At 45.1% G+C, this 26,674-nt stretch overlaps 1 protein-coding gene across 2 annotated transcripts in view; it reads right to left on the reverse strand.

Moving 5' to 3' along the window:
- The window catches only part of ETV6 (ETS variant transcription factor 6), a 149,203-nt gene that overhangs the window by 80,337 nt on the left and 42,192 nt on the right, over positions 1-26,674 (reverse strand). Inside the window, exon 2 of one of the 2 annotated variants that reach the window (XM_054173834.1) lies at positions 21,152-21,278. In XM_054173834.1, the coding sequence (XP_054029809.1) occupies positions 21,152-21,278 (127 nt within the window). Of the gene's footprint in view, positions 1-21,151; positions 21,282-26,674 lie in introns of both variants that reach the window. The other variant, XM_054173833.1, reaches the window with a different exon arrangement.

Consider the following 26,674-nt stretch of genomic DNA (forward strand, 5'->3'; position numbering starts at 1 on the left):
TCAAGCAGAAATGGATGCTACACGATGGGACAGAACTCAAGAGAATGCCCCAGCACGCCACCTGCAAGAGTAGTAAGATGCATTCTACCTCACCTCTCCAGTACTCCCTTTGTCCTCAAAGACCTTGCATTGTAAGAGCTGCTTCTGTGATAGGAATAATTGCCTATAATTTATTGCAACTCCATCAATGCTGGTTTTTAGCTGATTGGATAATTCCCTATTGACTCCCTATTATCAGAAATGAAATACAAAGTTTCCATCTTCTGCCAACCCTCCAAGAATGTCTACTAGGAATCTCTGGTCTTCCCATGTGGAAGTAGGAACAATACCTTAGAGATCAGTCATGTAATTGTGATTCTGTGTCCTTTTTCTACCTCATTTCCTTCCAGCACTCTTGATATCAGGCCAGGAACAAATAGTGGGGACATGTGAAGCAATAAAAATCCAGCACAAATTAAGTATCCTTCCCCTAGCGTTTTACTGGAACTCACTATCATTAAGCTGAACAGTGAGCTTGGGGTAGCACCTGATTAACAATGCAGACTTCTGCTACAGAAGAACATACTTGAACTGTTCTGTCCTACATGCAGCTCAACCATCGTGCTTCCACTCAGATTTCCTCCTAGTGTGGCTACAGCTGCTGCCATTGCAGGATGTTACCCAGGTTTTAGTTCTGAGCAGATTAGAAGCAGTTCTGTTTCATTTTCACTCAAAATGAGTTCACAGAAATGAGTTCCCTGTTCTTCGTGGGGAAAGCTGCTCTGGTGAGACCTCACCTGCAGTGCTGTGTCCAGCTCTGGAGCTCTCAGCACAGGAAGGACATGGACCTGATGGATCAGGTCCAGAGGAGGGCCACCAAAATGATCAGGGGGCTGGAGAAGCTCTGCTGTGAGGACAGGCTGAGGCAGCTGGGGTTGTTCAGCCTGCAGAAGAGAAGGCTTCAGGCAGACCTAAGAGCAGACTGCCAGCAGCTGAAGGGGGGCTACAAGAAGGCTGCAGAGGGACTGTTTGCAAAGGTGTGCAGTGACAGGATGAGAGGCAATGGTTTGAAATGAGAGAAGAGCAGATTTAGACTGGATGTGAGGAACAAGTTCTTTAGCATGAGAGTGGTGGAACAATGCAACAGGTTGCCCAGGGAGGTGGTTGAGAACCCGATCTAGTGGAGGATGTCCCCACTGACTGCAGAGGTCCCTTCCAACCCAGCCCATTCCATGACTGTATGATATCAGAAGTTTAGAGTTTGGGAATGCAAATACCAGGAGGAGTTAAGGCCATGCCAAGCACACAAATTGAGGAGCACATCACCCTAGCATAAGAAAGAGGCAGGGAATAGAGAAAACACAGTGAAGTTTCTTCAGGAGGAGATGAGCTGAACAAAATCATTAGCAAGGGCAGAAAGAGGAACAGCTTATGCAAGCAGTACAAGGCATGTTGATTTGAACCATTAATTTAATGCTATCGAAAGGTGGTGACAGCATAAAAGTCCTGAGCTCAGTGTTTACCCACCTTATGCAGTCAGACTGCCTAGTGCACTTCTGGGTGCCTCACAGCTCCACAACATGAAAGGGGCTGAACAGCAAAGCCTGTCAAATGGCCCACACAAGACCCCATCCAAGACATGCCATCCACATTACACAAAGGCTAAAAATTCATTTTCCAAGCCCTTTCCAGACGAACAGGCACTGTATCTGTAAGGGAAGCTCTTTCTGAGAGACCATCCTCGCCTCCAAATCTACCTCTCAAAGTGACAGCACTGCTACTAACAATTTTCAGGTGTCTTACAAAATAGATTGAAAAGAAAGCAGATATTTCCACACTGTTCTCTGCTGATCTATACCTTGCCTACAAAAAGTGTTTTCTTAAAACCAGTACTACTTACAACTGTACTGAGCATTGTCATTTCATAGAATCCTAGAATGGTTCAGGTTGGAAGGGACCTCAGAGCTCACCTCCTCCAACCTCCCCACCATGGGCAGTGACACCTCTCAACTACACTCAGCTGCTCAAGGCCTCATCTAACCTGGCCTTCAACACACACAACCTCCCTGGACAGCCTGTTCCAGAGTCCCACCACATCCATACTGAAGGACTTCCTAAGACCCAGTCTGATCCTGCTCTCCCCCAGCTTCAAACCATTCCCTGTTGTCCTGCCTAGACACCCTCAGGAAAAGTCCCTCTGCAGCCTTCCTGAAGGATCCCTTTAGGTACTGGAAGGCAGCTCTAGGGTTCCTCCAGTGTCTTCTCTTCTCCAGGCTGAACAACCCCAGCTCCCTTAGCCTGTCCTCATAGCAGAGGTGCTCCAGCCCTTGGATCATCTTTGTGGCCTCCTCTGGACTCACTCCAACAGCTCTGTGTCCTCCTTATGCTGGGGACATCAGAATCAGATGCAGTGTTGGAGGTGGGGTCTCAGCAGAGCAGAGTACTTCCACACAACTTCTACTGGTTCAAGAACAAGAGTACCTCAAAATGCCAGCCATGTGAGGATCTTTCTGCTCTGAATCATTTAGTTTTCAACTCAGCCTGGCTTAGTGATCCACCTGAATGAAGAAGAGAGTCCAGTACCATAGAGCATAAGTCCATTACTCTAAGAATCTCCTGTAGCTAAAAGGCTGGCACAGCCTGCTCAGGACAGATCCTTCAAAAATCCTTTAAGCAGCAGCACCTCTTTGGATTACTGTAAGCCAGCCACAGGCACAGAAGAGTGTTAGACTTGCCTTCCCAGCGCTGCAGGATGGCATTGCCAAGCATGACAAGGAGAAGGTAAAAACTGCCAAAACTATAAAAAAAGATGTATCACATGCAAAATTCCCCAAGAAACTCTCTAAGCCATGGAGAGGAGTAAGGCCTTGGTGGCACAGCAAGGCTCATAATGCACACCTGTTAAGAGACTCTTACAAAGAATTAAAGCAGCTTTAATAAGCCACCAAATTAGAGGCAGGGAATAAAGGTCTTCTCTCAAGGGAGAAAAGAAAACACTGATGCCACCCCTGTAGCAGTACACATCAGATCACTTTGTGGAACTAGGTGTTGTGGGCAGCATCACCCATCAAGTTTACAGATGCTGCAGTTGAGAAAACAGCTACAAAGGTGATGTGAAGCTCTTGCTTGTTTCCCTTATGTCTATGTCCATGCCACCTAAAACTGTAACTTCAATATGCACACACAATGTGTTCAGCAGCTCAAGCAGTTTAACTGAAGCTCTTCACCCAGATCACTTTAGCTTGCAGCTAGAGGCAGCCCTTTGCAACAGATTAGGATGGTGCAGAGCAGGACAACAACATGACCTGCTTTGTGCCTACTGAAAAGTCAGCTGTAACAGCCCAAGCTCTCTGGGGATGCCCCACCTCCATTGTGTCTTGGTTGGGAAAGAGCAAAGGTCCCTTTTTCCTCTTATTTAAACAGGAAACAGTTAAACGCAACCCTTCCTCCCAGCTATCTGCATGACTACATCAAGACATTCCTTATTACAGGCACTGAATTAAACTTTGTTGATATGCCTAATTTCTCCTTGCCACAACCACATCAGCAGCCGTGTCACCCAGCTTTCAGGGCAGCCATGTGTCATTTCCATGCCTTGCATCCAACTTCCAGAGCTGGAAGCAAAGCTTTCCATGGGAAAAGGAGTGCATTTAGCAAACCACCTCCAACATCAAGCTCGTTTGCCTGTTGGTTAGTGGGAGCTGCAAAAAGATAGATGAGGAGGCAGCAAATAGCAGGGGAGGAGGAAAGGGGGAGGGAAAAATTGGGGAGGGAGGGCAGGAAAGGAAAGCAAGACATAGAGGGAGAAAGGCTGTGGGGAAGGATATGCTCCACTACAGAGAATCCTGTCAGGATGCAATTTATTTTCCCTCTGCGCGGGAGGATAATGGTGCACTGCCTGAGCTCTCTCAATAGCTGTTTTGAAGCGAACCAGGCTGGTATGTCTTTAATTTATCATTTCATTATGAAACGGTTTCCCTTCCAAGAAGCCTTCAAGTCAGGAAGCTCTGTCTGCCCACACAGGAAATTCCTTTGCAGCAACTTCCCCAAAAAGGAAATTTCCCTCAGAAGTGAGCCCAGCTCATGCCTTTGAGCAGAGCTGTTTGAAGAGACTCTGGCATGCAAGCCCTGCAAACACCCTGCCTCTGCTTACTGCAGCCAGCATGCAGGGATCAGCAGCTCTGCCCTTGCACAGGCATGCAGAGACCCCCGCTGCACCCAGCTTTTCTCCTGCTCCTCCCTCCCCAAAGACTGCCAGGAGCATTCAGAGGAGCCTGGTTGCTGAGCTTTCAGTAGCAGAAATTCTTTCTATTCAGGAGAGAGGCACAGGACACAGAGAGCTGAGAACAAGCAGGGAAAGAGAAGGGAGAATCTGTAAAGAAAGCTTCTCAAACTACTCTAATCCTCTACTTGGAAATCAGGGAAAATCTGCACAGTATCTTAGAACTCTTCAGATGACACTGCAGAAACTTCACTCTGTCCCTTACACATACTGTGGGGTTTATTTAATGAACTTTTGCAGTAAAGACTTGCAAGCAAAGTAGAAGGGAGGTGAAAATATACAGAGAGAAGGGGGGGAACCACACTTAGGAAAAAGAACCTCAAAGATATCTTGTGAATCATTAAGTGAGACAGAGCCAAGAACATCCAGGCCAGAGTGAATAACAACATATGAAGCACCTTAGGAGAGGGGACACCGACCAGAAGCACTGCCAAACTTCCAGTTAGTTTTTCATTTCCCGTTTCAAATCGTAATACTGACTAATAACTATGCCCAGAAACCCAAACTGTCATTTGGGGCAAGAGAAAGGAAGCAGAACTGAAACTTGCGTTGCATGGATGAGACAAGGGGACACAGGCTGAACTGGATCTTGGGCTGTGCAAGAGCAGGAAAATGAAAGAAGCCCTTTGAGGAAGACAAAGGTAGGAATAAAAGAATCACACAAGGTGGTGATCACAGTCCACTGGAGGCCTGTATGCTAGGAAGAGAGACTCTCCATGTTCTCCCTTCAGTCTCAACTTCAAAATTTGTCTTTCAAACACTTGATGGGGGAGATCTGGTCCTTGCAGCCCAAGCTCCAGCAGGTGGCTGCCTGCCCTCCTCTTCCAATTCCCTCCTTCACCAGATAGCTTTGCCCTGTTCTCTTGCCAGCTAATTTACATGACTTTTTTTCCTACTGCTGCCCTTGGCATTACATTCAGTGATTCAGTCAGCTGGTGTGTAAAGAGACTTTTGTCAGAACTGCTTAAAGGCAAATCCCCCCCACTTAACTTTTATCCATGGCCTCTAGCTGATGAGTTAGTTATCACCTCAAAGAGCCCTCTGGCATAGCATATGCACACTGAATACAGATCTGCTTGGATGGCATCCACACTGCTGTCAAATCACTGGAGATGGTTATGAGATGGGGTAAAATACAAAAACTGCCATACTAGAAAAGATCACAAACCCATTTAACCAAATGTCTTCAGTTGTGACTGCATAAGCAAAAAAATAAAATGAAATAAAGGAATAAAGGATTTGCTGTTCTGTGAGGAACTGCCAGTAACCATTCCCTGGCCACCTTCTCCACACCAGGTATGATTTCATGGCTACATTCTCCCTGCCTACCCATTCCTTTTGCTCCTTCCTTTAGTCTCTCCGGGGAATGAGCAAACTGGGGAATTAGTCTAGCCAGGTCCTCTTCCATATTAAAAATGACCCAGCACAAGCTGAGCATGGCAGAGTTTGAACAAGCTCAAGGTGTTAAGAAACCTCTCCAGAGGTTCATGAGCTTCAGTGTGACTGCGCTAAAACGTCTATTTCCTATCAATTTTGGTGCAATTCAATACAGAGCTGCCCAACTGACTTTTGACAAATACCTTTGCTTAATTTTACACTCAATGTAAATTCACAGGTTGCACTGTAAAACCACACACACACAAAAGTAACGAGCTACTCACATCAACAATTGTTTTCTGCTGAACAACCACAACATCCTTCTGGCCGCAACATCCTTCTGATGACATTTCTCTACACTGTGGTCCTGTACGAATTACCACAGAATCATAGAACGGCTTAAGTTGGGAGGAACCTCAGAGGGACTTTTCATGACAGCAGGTCTGTAGCATACAGCAAGAACACTGGGCTGGAGCACCGCTGCTATGAGGGTAGGGTGAGGGAGCTGTGGTTGTTCAGCCTGGAGAAAACTCCAGGGGGACCTCAGAGCTGCCTTCCCATTGCTGAAGGGATCCTACAGGAAGGTTGCAGAGAGACTTTTCCTGAGGGTGTCTAGAGACAGGGCAAGGAGGAATGGTTTGAAGCTGAGGGAGAGCAGGATTAGGCTGGATCTGAGGAAGAAGCTCTTCAGTATGAGGGTGGTGAGACTCTGGAATAGGCTGCCCAGGGAGGTTGTGGCTGGCTCCTGCCTGGGGGTGTTGAAGGCCAGGTTGGATAAGGCCTTGAGCAGCTGAGTGTAGTTGAGAGGTGTCCCTGCCCATGGTGGGGAGGTTGGAGTAGATGAGCTCTGAGGTCCCTTCCAACCTAGGCCATTCTATGATCTACAAATGTAAGCCAGCTGAAGTGATGTCAAACCATAAGCAACACTGCTGACTCTTTATACTCAATCCAATAAAAATGGAGTGGAAAACCAGTTCAAACGTGGGCCTCTGGTGCCTTCTTGATTCAGCAGATGCGCAGGAAGGACAGCATTGCAAGCCTGCTGGGCTGGGATTGTAGCACAAAAGGCTCCTTCCACCATTTTCTGCAGACACTTTCTGATCATAGGCCCTAATTTTACAACTTTGCCTAAAGGAAATCATTGTAAGACTCTACAGGTGTTTATTAGCTCCAGGAGTAAAAGGAAGACCAACAGTCTCTGTATATGAAACTTAAGTCCTTGAGCAAGCCTTCTTTCTGTGGGATCTAAGTCCATCTACACAAAGATACCTGAACTCTGTCAGGTTTTAAAAGTAATAAATCAAAACTTCTCAGCTTTGAAATAGATTTTGATTGTTAATCCTTTCCTGGAGTTTAAGTGGGATTTTCATACACTCATATTCTCCCTGCAAATGATGCAGGATGAGAAAGGCCACAGGTGAGAAGCTGTCCTCTCAGGATAATCATATTCTGGACAAGCAGGGTTGTCCCAGAACCCTCACAAGAAAATCATCATTATGGAGAACTTGCCACAACCAATTTGAAAGACATCTGGATTGACTTCTGGGTGTTCTGCTGAACTGAATCAGGCACCAATCTTTCTGAGATTTTGCCATCACTGTTACACACACTGATTATTGTGTGGCAGGAGGCCAAAAGCAAATACCAACTCCTCTAACAACCCAACTGCTTCAGGTCTGCCTATCACAAACCCAGCTCAGCTCGCTGTCACTGTTACCTCTAGTAACAGTATCCCTCCTAGTCCCTCTGTTCACTTTCCACTTTGCATGATTTTAAAACTGAGACAGGATGTAAAAATTGGATGAAGACTGTAAATGTTCCAGCTCTTACAGACATGGAACACTATACCTTGTTCCTATTTTGCTGAGCTCTAAGGCTGCAAATTTTGCACCACACCTTGAACTACTTCTACTGCTCGTGACACATTTTCCACCACCCTGCACCCTGCATTGCATCACTGAGAACACCACCAAAGTGGAAGGAGAGAATGATTCCCATGATTTGGTTACACTCACTTTCAACAAGTGAAAACCCCCAAGCAAGCCCTAGAGAGCAGTGATGAAACAAACTTTATATATTTAATAACAATATTTGTCACCACTACTTATTAAGATTTAAAGAGCAGTAAAAAACCAACCAACCTCTAATAAAAATATCAAGAGGCCTTAAACAATTACACACCCAGCAACCCAGAGTAATACAGATGAAAGTTCAGAGGTAGTAAGACTACTTAAGGAAGTTTCCAAGGAAGCAAAATACAAAGAAGTACGACAGAAGAAAAAAAGGGGGGGGGAACAAAGAAGGATCTGTGTACAGAGGGAGGGTTCTGACAAAACGCCTTCACTGCAGCACGGAGAGGAAGCGAAAGCCTGCAAGGAAATTAAACAATGAAGGAGGCAGATTGCTTGGAAGAAACAAGAACGAAAGAGAGAATAGCAATGAGGAACTTTTAGACATAAAGGGAGATTTCCCCCAGTAGGAAATACACCAAGAGTCACTTGAACGGCAGAACTGAAATGAGTAACTGGTTTGTGGACTGGCAGGGACCAGGACTACTTCCTTCTGCACTAGCCAGAAGGAGGAAGTAGAAAGGGAGAAATTCTCAGTGTTGCATAAAGACAAAGAGGCCCAGTCATTCCTACAGCTCTCTTCCCCCAGACACTGGCCAAACAAGTAGAAGTGCAGTGCAAACCTACATATTTACTCACACGCACACACATGTATTGTGGATAAAAACCCATGGGAGCTGCTGAGGTCAGCCACACAACTCCTGTTTCTGGGTCCACACAGTAATTCTCTCTTCACACTGCAAGCATCTACTGTGGTGCCTTGGCAAACCATTTCTGGTTCAGCCCCAATGTTTCCACCTAGGACTCCCGAGGGTCAATCCATGGCTGTGCTTTCTGAACCCTCCTTTCCCACCACTGCTATGTTAGAGCACAGGGTGGCAGACCTATGAGCTCTGGAAACTATGGAGGGAAGGTTTAAATATCACCCAAGCTCTCTGCTGGCTTCAGTTGATGGAAACCCTCTTTAAAGCTCAGCATCAAAGCATTCACTTTATAAGCTGCAAGCCTTGGTTCTTGTGCCAGCAGCTACTTCTCCCTATAATTAATTAACACCGTATTAATTGTGCATGTTCTACAGGCCTATTGAGATGTGGCAAGGCCTGCACACACAGTTCAACCTTCTTGGCACAGCCAAGAGAAGAGCAGAGGAGGAGGAAGGTCAAACCCCTTCAAGTACCTACAAAGGAAAACTGAGCACAAGTGATGTGCTTACAGGCTAGGAGAGCAACGTTTGAGGAAGGACACAGGCTGAGCCCTGCCAGGGCCTTCCAGCAAATACTGAAGGATAAGGGCAAGGCAGATCTTCTACCAGCTGCACCCTTGTGCAAACTGCTGGGGCCAGAGCCCAGAGGCCAGCTGGGAGCACAACCAGCAGCCCAAGAGCAGGGACCCACAGCAGCTGAATGCCCTCACAGGTAGGATTTGGCCACAAATCTTCAGACTGTGAAATCACTGGAAAGACAGAGTGGGAGGAAAAGGAGTAAAAATGACATTCCTCTCTGTGGTGCTGGGCATCTAAGTAATGAAACAAACTTGATGAAACACATTTTGATGCTGAGCTTTAAAGAGGGTTTCCATCAACTGAAGCCAGCAGAGAGCTTGGGTGATATTTAAACCTTCCCTCCATAGTTTCCCGAGCTCACAGGTCTGCCACCCTGTGCTCTAACAAAGCTGTGGTGGCAAAGGAGGATTCAGAAAGCACAACCACTTGATGAAACACATTGGCCACAACCACCCCATGCAGTGCTACAGGCTGGGGTCAGAGTGGTTGGAGAGCAGCCAGGCAGAAAGGGACCTGTGGGTACTGGTCGATGGTAAGCTGAACATGAGCCAGCAGCATGCCCAGGTGGCCAAGAAGGCCAATGGCATCCTGGCCTGTATCAGGAACAGTGTGGCCAGCAGGAGCAGGGAGGTCATTCTGCCCCTGAGCTCAGCACTGGTTAGGCCACACCTTCTACTTCTGGGCCCCTCAGATTAGGACAGATGTTGACTTGCTGGAATGTGTCCAGAGAAGGGCAACAAAGCTGGTGAGGGGTCTCGAGAACAAGCCCTGTAAGGAGAGGCTGAGGGAGCTGGGCTTGCTTAGCCTGGAGAAGAGGAGGCTCAGAGGAGACCTTATTGCTGTCTACAACTACCTGAAGGGAGGTTGCAGCCAGGTGGGGGCTGGTCTCTTCTCCCAGGCAACCAACACCAGAACAAGAGGACAGTCTCAAGCGGCGCCAGGGGAAGTTTAGGCTGGATGTTAGGAAGAAGTTCTTCATAGAGAGATTGCCCATTGGAATGGGCTGCCCAGGGAGGTGATGGAGTCACCATCGCTGGAGGTGTTTAGCAAGAGACTTGATGGGGTGCTTGGTGCCATGGTTTAGTTGATTAGATAGTGTTGGATGATAGGTTGGACTCTGTGATCTCAAAGGTCTCTTCCAACCTGATTAATTCTGTTCAATTCTGTCCTGTTCTACCCACTCTCCAGTGACTCCGGGCACTGAGAAAGCTGCACCTTTGCCCTTACAGGGGATTTGGGCACCATATGACTGAGAGCCCATCAAGGGCACCTCAATCCCCCCAGGAAAACTAGGGAGAGCTCTCCCAACAGCAACAGGTACAGGTGTCCTAAAATCTAACCTGTAAAGCGATTTTCACACTAACTCTTGCACCAAATGTATTAATCTCTAATTTTCTGTGTAGGTAATCAATTATTTGGTTTGGTTTTCCCCTGAAGATACTGTGTATTTGGTTTTGTTAAAAGAACAAAGAAAAAGCATTTAAAAAAAAGGGAAAAGAGAAAAAGATCCATAAAAAAGTGGGAGAAAATGTCAAAAAAAATCAGGATTGTCCCAGCACAAAACTGTCCCAGTAAGTTACTTTGGGGAAAAAAAAAAAGGGGGGGATTTATGTCTAACTACAAATTTGCCACAGCACACCCATAGCAAACACAAGTAAATGCTGCTGACAATCCTGCTACTTACCCCGAGATGACAAAGCGCCTTAGAAACTATCTAGAACGAGAAGCACTAAAATACAGCAACACAGCAAAGCGTCATGAATTCTGCTTAAAGCAGGAAATACTTCTCCTTCATGAGGAAATAAAAATGCAATTTCTTTTCACCATCTAAAAAGGAATTCCTCTCCCCCCCACACACACCTTTTACACCACTGAGAGGACAAACAAATAAACAGACATCTGAAGTTGACAGAATTAAATGTACAGATGCAGACTGAAAATCTTCATTTGTTGATCTGGAAAGTCAGTGGGTACCAAACCTAAGGCTCTTATCCTACAGTGTCCCTTTGTTTCCAGTTTGAAGAGAGGCTACACAAATCTCCCTATATTTTGAAGAAATAAAAAGGTAGCTATTTATAGCTGCATTTTCATTGGAGCTGTTTCCTTATCAGGAAGTATGTAGCTAGGAATTACTGCCTGCCTACATGGGAAATTCTTTCACAGATACAAAAACCCAAAAAGGAAATTTCCCTTCAGTAGTATTTGGTGGTTTTTTTTTGCTGCTGGTGGGTTAAAAACAAAATGTCACTGCTCTGACCAGGACATAGCCCCTTCAGGAGGTTTGTTCCGAAAACAACAATCTTTAAGATACCTTATGGAAAGCAAACAAACAAAGAGAGCCTCTAGAAACCTGCAAGAGGGATAATGAGAACACATTAGCAAGTTAAGAAAATAAATCTTTTTTTGCAAGATGCTGGGAGAGAGCTATTTCACTACCAGCATTACAGTATTTGAGTGTGTTGCTAGAGCTCATCCTTACCAGAAAGCATTTATAAAATTTAACACTCTGGCAAGGAGCTAACTCTGGTACTGTTGACTAAAACTTGCTTTGTTGAGACCAGGTCTTCCTGGTGGCCAATATAGTTGTTGGACCCTCCCAACTTAACTTCTATCACCCAATTAACTGCTTCCTCCTCCATCCCCAGAGCATGCCCAGTGGTGCATAGTCCAAAAGCCAGTGAAACTACCATTCTCCCTGTGGGAAGGGACTATGCAATGACAAAAGGCCATGCAGGGATACCATCTCCTGCTGCATGTCAGAGCACCAGGAGAAGGCAAAGGCCATGTAGGACAATGGTACAATATTTCTTGCCTGAAGAGAAGGTTCAGTATTTTGCAGCAAATGGGAATTTGTGCTGCAAGTAATGCTGGGACTTAGGTAGTGTCTCTCTGACTACAAGGATCCACTCAGTAAACTTGCCAATAGGAAGCCTGTGCTGTCTCCAAATCAACCCCCAGAACTGAGACTTCTGCCTGAGAGCTCCTCATTCTGCCTCTTCAGTGACTGCAGAGCACCCCATACTGTGGCTGTGAACTCTAAAGGCAGGAAGGATAAGTTGGTTAATCACTAGAGCAAATTTCATTGTAAGTTGCCAAGGTGTAATTTAACATGCTCATCTTCTGGTCTGTACCACTGCCAGAGCTACTTGACCCTGCTGTCAGTGCAGAATGGACACTTTTATTCAATGGAATACAAAAGCACATTGAGATCAAAACCAGACAGGCACACATGGGGTGCTTAGGGTTCTTCCCAGGCTATGATTTTTATGCTTAAAGGCTTGTTAGCAAAGATTTGGGGCTGAGCAAGTGTCTTAATGCTTGGCCTCTAGAAAGCTAATCCATGCTGACTGTTTATTAACTCATAACATCACTAACCCTATGGCTATTCATCACAGAATGGCTCAGGTTGGAAGGGACCTCAGAGATCGTCTACTCCAACCTCCCCACCATGGGCAGGGACACCTCTCAACCAGACACTGCTGCTCAAGGCCTCATCCAACCTGGCCTTGAACACACCCAAGGAGGAGACAAACACAACCTCCCTGGGCAGCCTATTCCAGAGTCTCGCCATCCTCATACTGAAGAAGTTCTTCCTAAGATCCAGTCTAATCCTGCTCTTCTCAGCTTCAAACCTTTTTGTCTTGCCCTGTCTCTAGACACCCTGATGAAAAGTCCTTTTGCAGCCTTTCTGCAGGATCCCTTCAGCTACTGGAAGGCAGCTCTAAGGTGCCTCTGGCATCTTCATTCTCCAGGCTGAACAACCCCAGCTCCCTCAGCTTACCCTCACAGCAGAGGTGTACACACTTGGCCTACTACATTAATTCATGGCACTTTGAAGCTGAGCAGGTTTCTCCTCATACATGATGTGCCCCAAACTCTCAATGGTGGACAGTGGTGCTCTCTTTTTCTCCATCCAGAGGCTCAGCTCTGTTCTTTATTAGGGCAGTGGCCATGGCATACATGCTGTGTTGTTTCCACAGGGGTTTTCCTACCACTCTTGGGTTTTGTTGCAAGGCTCTCACCACAGAAAGGTTTGTTATTGTGGAGCTGTTAGTCATGGCTTACAAGCAGTTTCTCTTCTGTGTCTTCTTTAATTGTAGAGCTATTTATGAGCACTGGGTTCTTTATGTTAATTTTATTTCTTTAAAAACAAAACCCCAAACCAATAAACAACAAAAATCCACGGATGCATTTATAACATAACATAAATGAAGAAGTGAAGACACATTTGGAATGGAAAGAGAAAGCAAGCTAATTTTAGGTCCACTGATCTCGACGGCATCCCTTTAAGACAAAGCTAAAAATGCTTCAAACCCAGCAATACCATAAATGTCCTGCTGCTGCTTTTGCTTCTTATTCCTCCCCACACTTTCCAGGGGAATTCCAGAAGGGATCGGCTTGAATCCCAGATTAAAGCAACATGGGTCCCTTTCCCTCTGAACAGAGTCTGTGTTTTGGACATTTAAACCTTGAAGTTAAGCTTTCCAGGAGAGCAAAAGACTGGATCAGCACTGCTGGCACTCCCACACAGGTCTCTTGCCCTCCTGTGCAAGTTCCTATTGGGCCAGGAAGGATCTCATCCCTCCACCTACTCCCACTGGGGGCTGTCAGTGCACAAAATCACTGTGTTAACTCTGTCTGCTTACTACCAGGTACATAAAAAAACAAACCAACCAACCAACCAAATGACAAAGACCCCACTTGACTCTCTCAAGAAGCAGAATCGAGCTCACAGCACTGGGCTGTTATGACAAACTTTTCCACACTTAACCTGGATATCTCTGCCACAGTCACCAGGTAGAAGTAAGGAGCTAATACATTTAGGATTCAAGTCACCAGCTGTTTACATCAAGGGTGACAACTGAAGTGGCCCTGAGTCACCTTGATGCAAACATAGTGACAAAGGGCCCTGTTTCCCACAAGCGATGAACAAAAACAGTGCCAGAAAACTGTAAAGCAGGATTTTCCTGATCCAGATGCCACAGCATTCCCAGCTGGATCAGTAACAAAGTTTCACTCCTCCCAGCCATGGTGCAGGGCTGAACCAGAGCCTGGGCTTCCCACCCATCCAGACTGCCTGGATTGCTTCGAAGCTGGCCTGAGATTCACGGTAAGAAACACCCAGGAGGCAGGCTGGAGTAGATGAATTCAGATAAGCACCTGAGGCAGCCTGTGGAAGCAGCCACCTCGGGAAAGAGTCAGGCATAAAATACATCTCCCTGGCTTGTCATTTTCATCCCATTTGCCTAACAACTGGATGTAACTCAAAATGGTGAAGGAGTCAGGTCCAGCCACTTTATTAGGGCTGACCAAAGTAATGGTCACTGAAGCTGACACAATAGGTGGCTGGGATTGCCACAGCCCAGTCAGCCTGTCAGCAGATGATTAGGAGCTATGAATTGGATGACCAGGAGGCACTGCTGAGTAGAGGAAGCAGATGGGCTCTGCCCTGCATAGCTCACAATATAAATGTGCAAGAAAATTTCGTGGTGGAAGATGAAGATGCAACATCAAGAAGATTAAATTCTGCCAACAGTCAGCTGATAGTAAGCAGGGCCACCGTGCTGGCTTCACTTATTTGATCTGTTTTATTGTAGGGGGTTGGGATTAGTTAGGCAAGTACTAGCTACCCAGACAGAAAATGAAGATGGAAGGCAGATTAGGAGGAAAGGCAAGTACATAAAGGACAGTAAGTGGGAGGAACAAAGTAAAGTGGCCATAATGTCAGAGAAGAGCAAAGAGGGGGCTGGAAAATGTCAGTCATCTCAGAAAGAAGCCAGTCCAGATCCCAGTAAAAATCAGTGAGAATTTCAACATTCATTTCAGTGTGACCAGCATTAGTCTCAAAGTCATTAATTTGACATTCTGGCCACCTCCCACAGTCCCTTTGTCTTATGCAGCTTTTATTTTCTTTTCCCTGTATGTGCATCACTCAGTTTTGTTCCACAATGTTCCTTCCAAAGTAAATATTTTTATTGCATGCTGCTCAAAATGTGGCTTAGGGTGAAGGGATTTTTTTTCTCCCTGTCTCACTACATACATTCAGTTCAATGCACTGAATATTCTATTAACTAAATAACAATATGCTTAATGCTTCAAAGTGGCTTTCCAGCTGCTAGCCAAAATTGTAGAATAATTAACAGGTGCCAAAGGATTAATAAAAGGAGCAGCATAATTAATAGACACTAAACAGAAAAAATGGATCCTTGGCAACCCTGACAGCATTGTTGTTTCCTCCTCCTCCTCTTAATTGTTTCCTTCATTCCTTTAAAAGCAAAAAAAAAAAAAGAAAGAAAGAAAGAAAAGTGGTGCCCTTAAAGCACAAATGATGCATGTCAGCAACACTGTGTGATTAGGAGAAGGAAGCTCTGAATCAGAGTATCGAATACCAATACAAATAGGCAAGCAGAAAGATTCCCATGTAGCATTTGCCAAACACCTGAAGGCTTTAATATAACCACTGTAGAAAAACTAAACAAATTTCCCTTCTGTCCTCCCTAATGAGGGTAGTAAACCAGAGAGTAACTACAAGCAACACTGAGACACTGAAATAAATTAAAACCCATGGTCTTGCTAACTGCACACAACCAGGTCTGGAATATTGTGAAGTTCAGAAAATTCTGCAGCATGGAACACACTGTGCAGTGGAAAAGCAAAGACTAGGGCACCTAAATTTGAAACAGAAAGTACTCAAATGATTTTACAAATAGGTCTTTAGCTTTCCGCATCACCATGACCTCTCGGAAAGCGAGGGCAGCCAGAAGGTGATGCAGGTACAGAAGGGCAGCAGTTGGAAGTGATCTTTAGAGATCTTTCAGTCCAGCTCCCCTGCTAAGGAAAGTTTGTCTGGATCAGGTTGCACAAGAGTACAGATAGAGTGTGTCATTTTACTCTCAAGATCAGTGCAGACTGATGGGGCTTCAGGGGGGAAAAAAAAAGCAACACCAAGAAAAATTAGTTGCTGCCAAGAATTGCTTCATGTGTACAGAAAACCAGCAATGTATGTGCAGTGTGCCTTGCTATGACAATGGGCTGCAGGCAGCTGAGGGATGCCAACACTCAAGAAGAGTAATTAGTTCAGAGGAAGAACTGAACTCTTGTTCATGCTTGTATCAATAGAAAACACTGTGGAATATTTGCCCATGAAGTCCATCTCCATAAACAAACACACAAGCTTTTCCCAAGGGAAGATGCCCTTGAGAGATAAAAATCAGACTTGTACAAAATGTGCAAGGAGGGAATGCTGCTGCACAGCATCAGAGCATGCAAAAAGTCGTTTTTTTGGCACTGGCATTTCTGTGTCTCTTGCTGAAGAAGTTTTATGTTGAAGGAGACAAAGAAAACCCTGGAACCTTTGTATACATTTAGGGGTGCTGTTGTAGAAGGCAAACCACCTTATCTTCATCTTGCATATTACACAAAAGGGAAAAGCCATTTTCTCTGATTCAGAACATGTTAATAGGCACAGTGCAAGTTTCTCTTATCAGTCTCTTAAATGCTGTATCCCTTACCCAGTTCCAAGAACTTTTTACCACAAGGTATTGGCCACAGCACAAAATTAGTAACTAATGACACTGTACCACAGAAGACAAAATGACTGGTTTGAATCCAAATAAGAAAAATACCCAAAAAACAACCTAACTTTTTCTCTGTGGTAATATGGAGTAGGTTTCCTCAGAGATAAGGGGTGTGTAAATAGTTTCAGAAGACTTCTACCTATATCTCAGCATTCTTGATCATCACAATATCTGGGCAGTCATTGTAATAACATTCAAACTTTGAGTCTTTGCACTCATGACTGTTTCATTTTACAGTAGGGAAACTAAAACAAGATGCCCAAGGTTGTAGAAGGCACCAAGGGCAGAGCTTTGTGAGAGCTGAACTTCCTTCTCTTGAACCCTTGATAAACATCTCCGTTTTCCAAAGACTCCTTCCATCTTCAGTGCAGTCTAGTGGGGATCAGGTATGCCACAAAGCTACCACAGCATGCAATGAGGGACAAAGAGCAAACTGCAGATTACTGTCCCTAAAACAGAAGAAAGCAAATCCTCCAGCTTCCCACTCAGAGTTTGTTTACAATGCCCCCAATCCTCAGTTACTAGGCAAGTGTTAGCCAAACAAGTACATGTAAAAACATGGCTCACAAATCCTTTACAGGGAAGTCTCCTGCAGCATGAGAGTAAGGTGTATTTTATCAGAAAGTGACTGTCACTCTCCCAGAGATTTAAAATCAGGATTGAACACATTGGACCTGGAATAGGACAGCCTGGGAAGAAAGCAGCTCATCAGAACAAGAAAGTGTGAGCAGGGGAAGATGCCTTCACAATACCCTCAGGAAAAGAGGGTTTTCTGTATTTCTACCTGTGTTGATGAAAGAGGAGTTCTCCTTGACATGCTCATACCAAAGAGGGATCTGCATCTCAGCCTTCCAAAATTTGCTCTTCTCCCTCTTCCAGTCTCTGGATCAAATCAGCTCAACATAGCTGAGACCCATTTGCTCACCAAACAGTGAGAAATAATTTATTGCACCAAAGGAAATTGCTCTACTAATTATCCTGATTCTATTGGCTGTTACCACCTTCAGAGTGCTCTTAAAAATTAGAAACAGTGAAATTTCTAATAGGAAGACATAAAACACTGTCAGAATCTACACAGTGCACCTCATGTTCCATCTGGAATGTTTGTCTCCAATTTCACCTTTGCTTGGGCCAGCTGCCGTTTTCAGTGACATCTGTAGCAGCTCCTGAACTTGAAAGCTGGCAGAAATGAAGTTGTATGGCTTCAGAACTAACTCTGCCTTTATTTCAGTAACTTCCATGACATTCTGATGGCATTAAGTGGAACCTGACAAGCTATCAGCTCTGTGTATGACTGGAGGAACTTGCCATTATTTCCCTGTTGCACTGGAAGAAGTGAGGGTGGAAAGACGTTATTAACCTACACCTAAACAAACAAACAAAAACAACAAGAAGGCTGGTACCAAACCGAATTTCAGACCAAGGAAACCCCTCGTCTTTGCTGGCCTAGCCCAAATCTTCACATACAGTGTATCACAGACTGAACTAGAAATTAACTACTTTGCCTGACTTCTAAGGCAACTTGGATTGAGGACTAAAACCATCTCACAGAAGTCTCAAACAAAAACCAACCAACAAAACCCCAACCCACAAAATGAGAGGAATTGATGTAGGAATTGCAAATTCTCATGTTAATACCTTTTAACCCTCATGACCCAAGATCCAAGACATGCTTAGTTATACCTGTACCTGGTATTAGGAAGACTATTGGAATATGATCTTCAGTTCTCTAGTTCTCACTTTCAGAAAGATGTCTGAAGCAGGAAACAGTTGGCAGACATGACACAAACAGAATCTGAAATCTGGAACTTTACAGGAAGATTGGCAGCCTTAAGAACCTCTCCTCCTATCAACTTTAGCCAAGAAAAGGTTAAGAAGTGACTTTATCTAATAGCACCTCTATCAGGAGTAGTCTTTTGACAATATTTAGCAGGAAAGGAGATAATGAGATCTAATAGTTAGAAACCGAAGCTTGACTAATCCAAACTATAAATAGGGCACTTAAAAAAAAAGGGCAAATAAGAAGGTTAATTAAGCAATGAAAGAACATCTCGAGACCTTATATTCTCCCCATCACTGAAATCTTTATATGAAGAGCAAAAATCTTTCTGCATAACATGCTGCAGATCAGATAGCTGCTGGACCTGAACACAGGAGTTAGTGAGTGATGTTCTGTAGCTCAGCTGACAGCAGAGAATGTTTTGGGAGCAAGCAATGTTCACTTCTACTGTAGCTCTTCATCTCCATACTTTAAAGAATGGATCCAACTGTGTTTGGGTCAGCTGGCTGACAAGGGCAGAACAATACTCACTGCATACGCAGCTACAAAATAGGCTGAGGGAGCTGGGGTTGTTCAGCCTGGAGAAGACTTTGGGGAGACCACTGAGCTGCCTTCCAATACCTGAAGGGATCCTACAGGAAGGCTGCAGAGGAACTTTTCCTGAGGGTGTTCTAGAGACAGGACAAGGGGGAATGGTTTGAAGCTGAGGGAGAGCAGGGTTAGACTGGATCTGAGGAAGAAGTTCTTCAGCATGAGGGTGGTGAGACTCTGGAATAGGCTGCCCAGGGAAGGCTGTGGATGCCTACTGCCTGGGGGTATTCAAGGCCAGGTTGGATGAGGTTTTGCACAGCAGTGTCTGGTTGAGAGGTGTCCCTGCCCATGGTGGGGAGGTTGGAGTAGATGAGCTCTGAGGTCCTTTCCAACCTGAGCTATTCTGTGATGATGATGCTACTGAACTAGTAATGCTGTGTAAATGTGCTCCGTGTTGTTTGTGACCCAAGACACTAACTTTGTGCAATAATATTCCACAGATATTTAATGATTAATTGTCTGTGTTTTTACACTACAACAAGTCATACTGGTGTGGAAACACTAATGGGAGAGAAGCCTCCTTTCAAGTTTAAAAATGTGCCAATCAAAAGAAAAGAAAAACCAAAACAAAAATCAAGATGAAAGGTTGAATCACACCTAACAATACTGGATGAAAAGTCTTCACTGAGAGGAAGCCTTACAAGCTCCACACCACCTAGCATGCTGGCAAGCTGACAGGAAGGAAGCAGGTAGTAAACACAGTGCCTCACCCCTTTCAGTGTCAAGGGTCTCTGCCTTCCTGCCTTGTGCATCTGCCAGTTTACTGTGGAAGGCAGAAGTAACTGGAAAGCCAGCCATGGACCTAGCTGTGGAGAGGACAGGCAGTGGCTCCCACAGCAGAAGTAAATAGTAACAATCGATGCAAGAAGAAATAAAAATATCTCAGGGATTAAAAACACCAGTGGGGGAAAAAAGTTCCTGGAGAAGAACTGCTTGTGTTGGGTGTCCTATGTCTAAGCTTTGGGCTAAGCATAGAAATGCCTTCTAAGTGTGGTACCAAGTCATCCCTGGGCTAGAGGAACAGGCAGGAGGCCACAGGCAGGCAGGGTCTGGGAGCTCATGGATACTTGGGCAGTGACCAGAGACATGCTGCACCAGCAGCTCCTGCTCCCAGGCAGAAAGCACAAAACTGGTAGAACATGAGCAATGTTGTAGCAGGGGCAAGAAAGTAAGAGGCAGCAGTAGGCAACAACAGGACCATGCAGAAGGCAACATGGGCAATGAATGACCTTGGGGCAGAGCAACTCAGTAGCTAGCAAGGGAGTGAGCACAGAATTATGAAGTGCTGGACACACAGTCTGCATCAAGAAATGGAGTGTGCCTGGGATATAGCTTAGGACAGGAACGAGTAAGTCTTGTGGTAAACATGGACTACTTCTTGCCCTGACTGAAATCGCAAAGCCATTTGTCAGATCACAACACACAAGGTTAGGTCTGCTCCTGGCTTTGCTGCTCATCTCCAGTACCCCAGGAAAGTAACACCTGATAGAAGTTTACTCAAAGCCTCTCAATTTACATCACAACTGCTTCCCCTCCAAAAGGAAAAATTCCAGTCTTCCTTGTCTCCATCCTATCTCACTAATTCACTTCTCACTGGCCAAAAGCCCTTGGCCTTGCCTGTTCCTCAAACATTAAATCATCTCAGCAAGGAAGCGCCTGGCTCTCATTTTGCCCCCAGCTCTAGTCCCAGTGTCAGTCATAGCCCTTCCTCCTTTGCAGCATCCTTTTGTGCATAACCCTTCTTCCTCCTCTACCACCACCTCTGTCAGCACACACTGTAGGAGAGAGAATGGATACCAGGAGCATTGAATACTGAGACCTGTAACAACCTGGGAAACAGCCACAGCAGAAATGTTCTCCACTTGCTGCAGTTTGTGAAGCCCTGACCTTGGGCTGCAGTACATGGCTGAGCAATTCCCTTACTGTGGAAGGAAACAGCACTTCCTGCTAAAATTAAACTTCCACTTTTGTGCCTGCCATGAGAAATGAGACAAATTCTTGACATGAGGTGCAGGGGAGGGGGGGCTTTATTTAAGAGCCGTTTCCTTGGGCTAAATAGAGTATTTAGAAAAATCAAACCAGACAGAGCTTTGAAAGAAGTCTAAAGCCAGGGGGCTTCCCTGCTGTCTTCCATAAAACCAGAAACACCTTCTCAGCCTGCCCCACGCCCTCCTCAACCCCCAGCACAGGAGAAGGCTCGGTGCTGACACTCACGCAGGTGTGCAGGCAGTCGGATCGGGTCTTCCTCCATCCTGATGGCTCGAGGCACTGGGACATGTAGTGGTGACGAGGAGGTGTAATTTGGAACCGGGCTCGCTGGAGGGGTGTACGAAATTCTCTCCTGCTGTTAAAAAGAAAGCGGGGGTGTGGGGGGGGGGGGAAAAGAGAAGAGAGGACAATGTGAACTTTGGAACAGAGGTGTGAAACCAAGGCAGGGGAGGGGGAAGTGGGTGAAAGGAAGGAAGTGTGTGCAGCGTGGGGGCGAGCGGTGCTGGCGATGCACCTGGCTGCCCAGGCAGCCACGGAGCACAGCACGCTTGTGGGCAAGCACTGTGCAGGTTGCCTGCTGCCCAGCTGGGCTCCAAACAGATTGTAAGGCAAGCAGTTTAATTTTTAAAAAGGGCTGTGAAGTTTCCAAGGATCTTCTCAGAAATTTGCCAAGGGAGGAAAGGGAAGTGACATGCAAGTGAGGAGACTGAGGGTTTTGCACGGGTGAAAAGCTGGCAGCAACTGCCTGGTGCATGGGTGAAGATCATTTACAGACAGTGCCAAAACCACTTCATCTTGTGCTGACAAACCAGTCACAATCCCAGCACCTTTAGTAAGTATTTAACACTTCACTCCTTCATAGCAGTTCAAAAAACCTTATGCAATTAGTTTTGTCATTCCTGAAGAAAACTATACTCTGTCACTAAAAACTACTTTATTTACCGCTGAGCAAAGCGGCACTTTTTTTTTCTTGACTAAACTAGTTATTAGCACTTTCTTTGAAGTAGTTTAACTTGTAACCAAGTAAGTAAAGTCAGCACATGGAAAGCAGCTACACAAAGAAGTCAAACAGAGTTATAGGGCAACCTGCAAATGCAGGATTAATTTCATAGTTGTCACTCTTAGGGCTTTATTTCTGAAAACGCCTGCCAAGAAATTTGAGGCTGAAATTTCATCTGATCTGATGGGAAAATTCCTCCATATTCTAATCCTGTACTCTAATAACAGCACAAATCATACCCTTTGTAAATAAACATAGCCACAATTTTACAGCAGCATTAAAAAAAAGTTTAAATCATTATCATGTGCTTCCTGGAAGGCAATGCCCAGAGCAGTGCTGCTGGCACTTCATGATGGCAGCGCACACAGCCTGGATTTCCATACACACGCATCCAGATGGGAAAGGAGCTACCTTCATTTCTGGGCAGCTACAGGAGAATATGCTTGCAGCTCCCTACCTTGACCCTGGTTCCTGGCCAATGGAAAATACAAACTTTGTGCTGGAGCAAGAAGAGGCAACAACTTCCACTGCAAAGCACACCATTATCACAGGCGTGTGACAGGGAACTAGAGTGAGGCTGATGGACAGAACAGTAGCACCCTCCCCACCAAGGGAAGGAGAGGTTTGTACAACAGGAATAAACAACAACTAAATGCACCAAAGCAGAAAACTCTTCAGGCAGATGAGGTGACATGTTGTGGTGGGATAGGACACAGAGCACCTTGAAAGTCTTGTCTGTCTCAGCCACCACTTCAAAGCAAGCCCAGGACATTCTGGTGCAAGGTGCTGCTCTCAGCTTGCTGCACAGCTCATGCAGAACCAGAAGTTTCACCTTCATGTTTGCAGTCCCACCACTATGCTATGACAGTCAGCAGTGGTGGCCATAGTAGAGAATAAACTATGCTGAAGATTCTGGGTTAGATGGAGTGGGGACGCCAGGCCTGGCTCACTCTGCCATCACCATGTTACTTCTGTGGGTACAGCCCCTGGGGCTTTCAGCTCAGTACTTTTTAACCTGGAATTGTTCAGTCTCCCACAAAGCCCTTGGACATCTTACTGTGTCTACTCAGCTCTTGTCTAGCCATCACTGACCAAGCAACAGAAATCCATGAGATCTTAGGAATGTTTCTTTTCTTAGTTAACTAGCAAGGATGTTTATTGACATGAGGTGACAGACGCACCTGTGGAGCTACAAAATACTCTTCTGCTTTCCACTTATGCAACTCCTTCCCTGCCCCAAAACGGCTGACTGTGCTTTGTTCTCCTGCAAGGTGCAGCTCTCTGGCCATTCTGCAACCTCACTGCACCTTCTCACCGTTGGCGCACACACCAGCAATTCACAACGAGATCAGCCACTTCCTAGTACTTCCTGCTGCGATTCACAGCTCAGATAATTGAACCACGCTGCAGCTGATAGTTTTGTTTATTGAATTAGATATTTACGCTTGCTGAAACGTAGCCACTCGGATGCTTGCCTCTGCAAATGGGCACTAGAGGATAGATGGGAGACCTGAAGTCCTTTCCTCCCTCCCGAGGAACGCAGGATCCAACCTCAGGTCCCATTTCATGCTCACAGAAATACTGAATCACAGCTTCAAATACAAGGGCTAAGTGGTTTCAAAGGGCCTTCTCACTGGCCAGCAGCAGGAGGAAAGTGCAAGCAGAGGACAAAATTAAATCTAGAAGCCCATGCACTTCCCTCAACACTCAGGAGGTGCTCTGTCAAACTAAGATGTTAAGCTTTCAGTGCCTGCTGCCTTCCTCTCTGCACTGATTAACCTCCTAAAGGTGTATATGGTAACCTCATTTATTCCAAGCCAGCTGCTCTGACATTTACCCTTATAAATATACTTGATTCATTGTTTCCTAGTATTTCTAAGAAGGTGATAGTTAAATCCCACAAAGTCGTGGAAATACAGTTATTTTTCCCTGCACCCCTGGAATGTCCACAGTAGTGTGAGAATTTGAAGACATTTTATAAGGCACCAAGAGGAGTTAGGTCTCTGACTCTTGTTAGTGCCTTTGAAATGCCCTCTCTTACTAATCCTGCCTTTCTTCTAGCACCTTTAACCCAAATATCAAAGCAATTTACAGACATTAGGTAAGTCTCTTTCTTTTTATTAGAGACACAGCCAACCTGAGTTACAGAAAGAGCAAAGCTCAAATGAGCTAAGTAATTTCTGAGTTAAGCTGTCTTGAAAAGGGACAGCATGTGACTCTCAGTGGCAATACATTTAACAAGTGCATCCTGAAAGAGCAGCCCTTGGAACTATCCGGGCCAGACTTATAAAAGGTGTGGAATGGCAATGTCACAGGCAGGTCAAGACACTGGGCTTGTGGAAAAATGAGCTTCACCCCTGTTTGCAGCATGAGTCAGTAACATGGCTGGATGCAGAACTGCAAAAATCAGTCCAGTTCTGCAACCTGATGTAGCTTTGTGCTTCAGACACATGCAACTCCTGCCCCACACAGCTGCATGAATGCACAAACTCACGTTGGCTCCTCCAGGCCTTTTGAGGCCTTTTGGAGTCACGCTTCCAGGAGGTACCTGTTGTGCTCACAAGACTGAGATCAGATTTACTTTCATCTTCACAGCTTCAGAACTGCCTGGTGCTTCTCCCTATGGGCTTCATCAAACAAAACCATGGCTGGTATCTTGTGTTTCTAAGGTTATTCAACCCTAGGATTTTTGCCAAGTTTCCTAACCAGTCAGTTTAATATTTCCCTTTGCATTAAGGCCAAGAGTAAATGGGTCAGTGGTAGGGTTATTCAAGCAACAGTCTGGAAGGACAGGTAGTGCTGAGAGAAGAATCAGTATAAACCTGGTATGTACTTCAGCAAAATGCCTTGCTGCAGCTTATTCTACTGGTAAAAGAACCTAAATCAATGCAATTTGATGTGGTCCTATGAGATTGCTGTTCATGAGTGCTAGAGAGACCTTGGTGCTGCTAGTTTCCAGATTCACCACCTGCCAGGGGACTCTATAAACACTTAAACCCACAAGTAACCAGTCAGCCCAAACAACCTGAAAATAGCATCTCCCAAGTATTTTCCCAGTAGCCACAATGAGGTGGATAAAACAGCTGGCTTATTGCTTGCTGTCATCAGTTTTTAAAGTAATCTTCAGCTCACAGAGAGTCAGGAAACTTTCACTATGAAATTTCACCTGGACTGCAAGTAACTCAAGGAATGCATTAAGTTGACCTCTGTGGAGACCCTCCTTGAGGTTAACTTTAGTAGCTGGTGCTCCAACAGCACCACCCAGAAAACAGCCAGATCTGCTGAGAACAGGTCCTGTTTTCACCTGCCTAATCTAGCAGGGATAGATTGAAACACATTGTAAGGAATCCAGACAAGCTATGGTTTTGTTTTCTCTGTACTAAAAAAGTACAAACCACTAAATGTTCAAGAACTGTGAAGGGAAGGTAACTCTAAAGATGTAATTGATTACTACTATCTAGTAGGAATGCACATAACAGCTGACTGGACTCCCAAAGCCACCAGATTTCAGTTCTAAGAACTGGGGTAAATCCCTTGCAGAAAAAAAAAACACCTATATGAGTAGTTAGAAAATTCTATCAGGAACACAAATCCTTCATATTGCTAAAATAATAAAAATTGAAAACCTAAAATTGTAGTTATCTTTTTTAAAATGTCTAACCTTTGAGTCTGAATAAGGCTGCAAAGTAAAAATAGCTTCATGTTATTGCTAAAGATAGGCCCTTCTAAAATGCAAGCAGCCGTTTTCATCACCAGTGTTCTCCAGCTTGCAGTCCAATAGTCTTACTGCCCCTTTATTAACTTCACTCAGATGGCAGGCACAATGGACTGACAAGTTTTTGGCAGAAAAGAAAAGAAAACATGCAAGAGGCATGCTAAGCAAGCTCTCAGGCTATCCCAGTGACATCACTAATTCAGCAGCTGGAGAGGTGATGCACTAAGCCAACTTCTTTTAATTGATAAAGCAAAGAAATGCATGAGCTATGCAGCAGCTTTCAGAAAACCAAACATTTCATGCAGTCTGCAAATACCCTGTGCTAGACAGAAAAGGCAGCTGACTCTTATCAACAAGTAGAAACTTACTCCTATACTGCCTGTGATGATACTACACAGGGCAAGATTAACCAAGAGTGAAAGTTGTCACACTTTTGCCTGGCAGGTTGCTGGTGTACCTGTGCCACTCTGTGCCTGTCTTGTTGCATTTGATACTTATCTCCTCTTCTCCAAACAGCACAGGCTCCCCCTTCTCCACAGAGAAACAGGCAGGTGAAAACAGAGTGATTCATACTGAGGTAACTATCAGACTAGAAGTAAAATCCAGCTTTCAAACCTATGGTGAAAGCTGGTGTTTTGGACACAGCACAATATACCCCAAATCAGGGGGGTACAAAAACCCCAGACCCTGAAGAGGATCTGGTTTTGCTATTATGGATCCTCTGAAGAGCAGGTGCTTTAGATACAGAAAAAAGGAGTAAGTGGCCTTAGAGAAAATGATTGTTGAGGGGGAATGAAGTGCTTACAGAGAAGATTCAGAAGGCCCTGCACATCTAGGCACTCAGCAAAGCAATGCCAGCAAACCAGCTGCAGCGTAGCACAGGGGATGACAGCAACAGATTAAAGTAAATTAATCACTATGGAAGCAAGTGAGGGGAAGAGGAAAGGGAAGGAAGACATAAACAGGGTTCACTGATGTTTTGTATGCAACACTATAGCTGGATACAAAAGTCCCAGAGACTACCATCAGATGA

Source organism: Dryobates pubescens, chromosome 27, assembly GCF_014839835.1.
Source record: "Dryobates pubescens isolate bDryPub1 chromosome 27, bDryPub1.pri, whole genome shotgun sequence".
NCBI classification, from domain to species: domain Eukaryota; kingdom Metazoa; phylum Chordata; class Aves; order Piciformes; family Picidae; genus Dryobates; species Dryobates pubescens.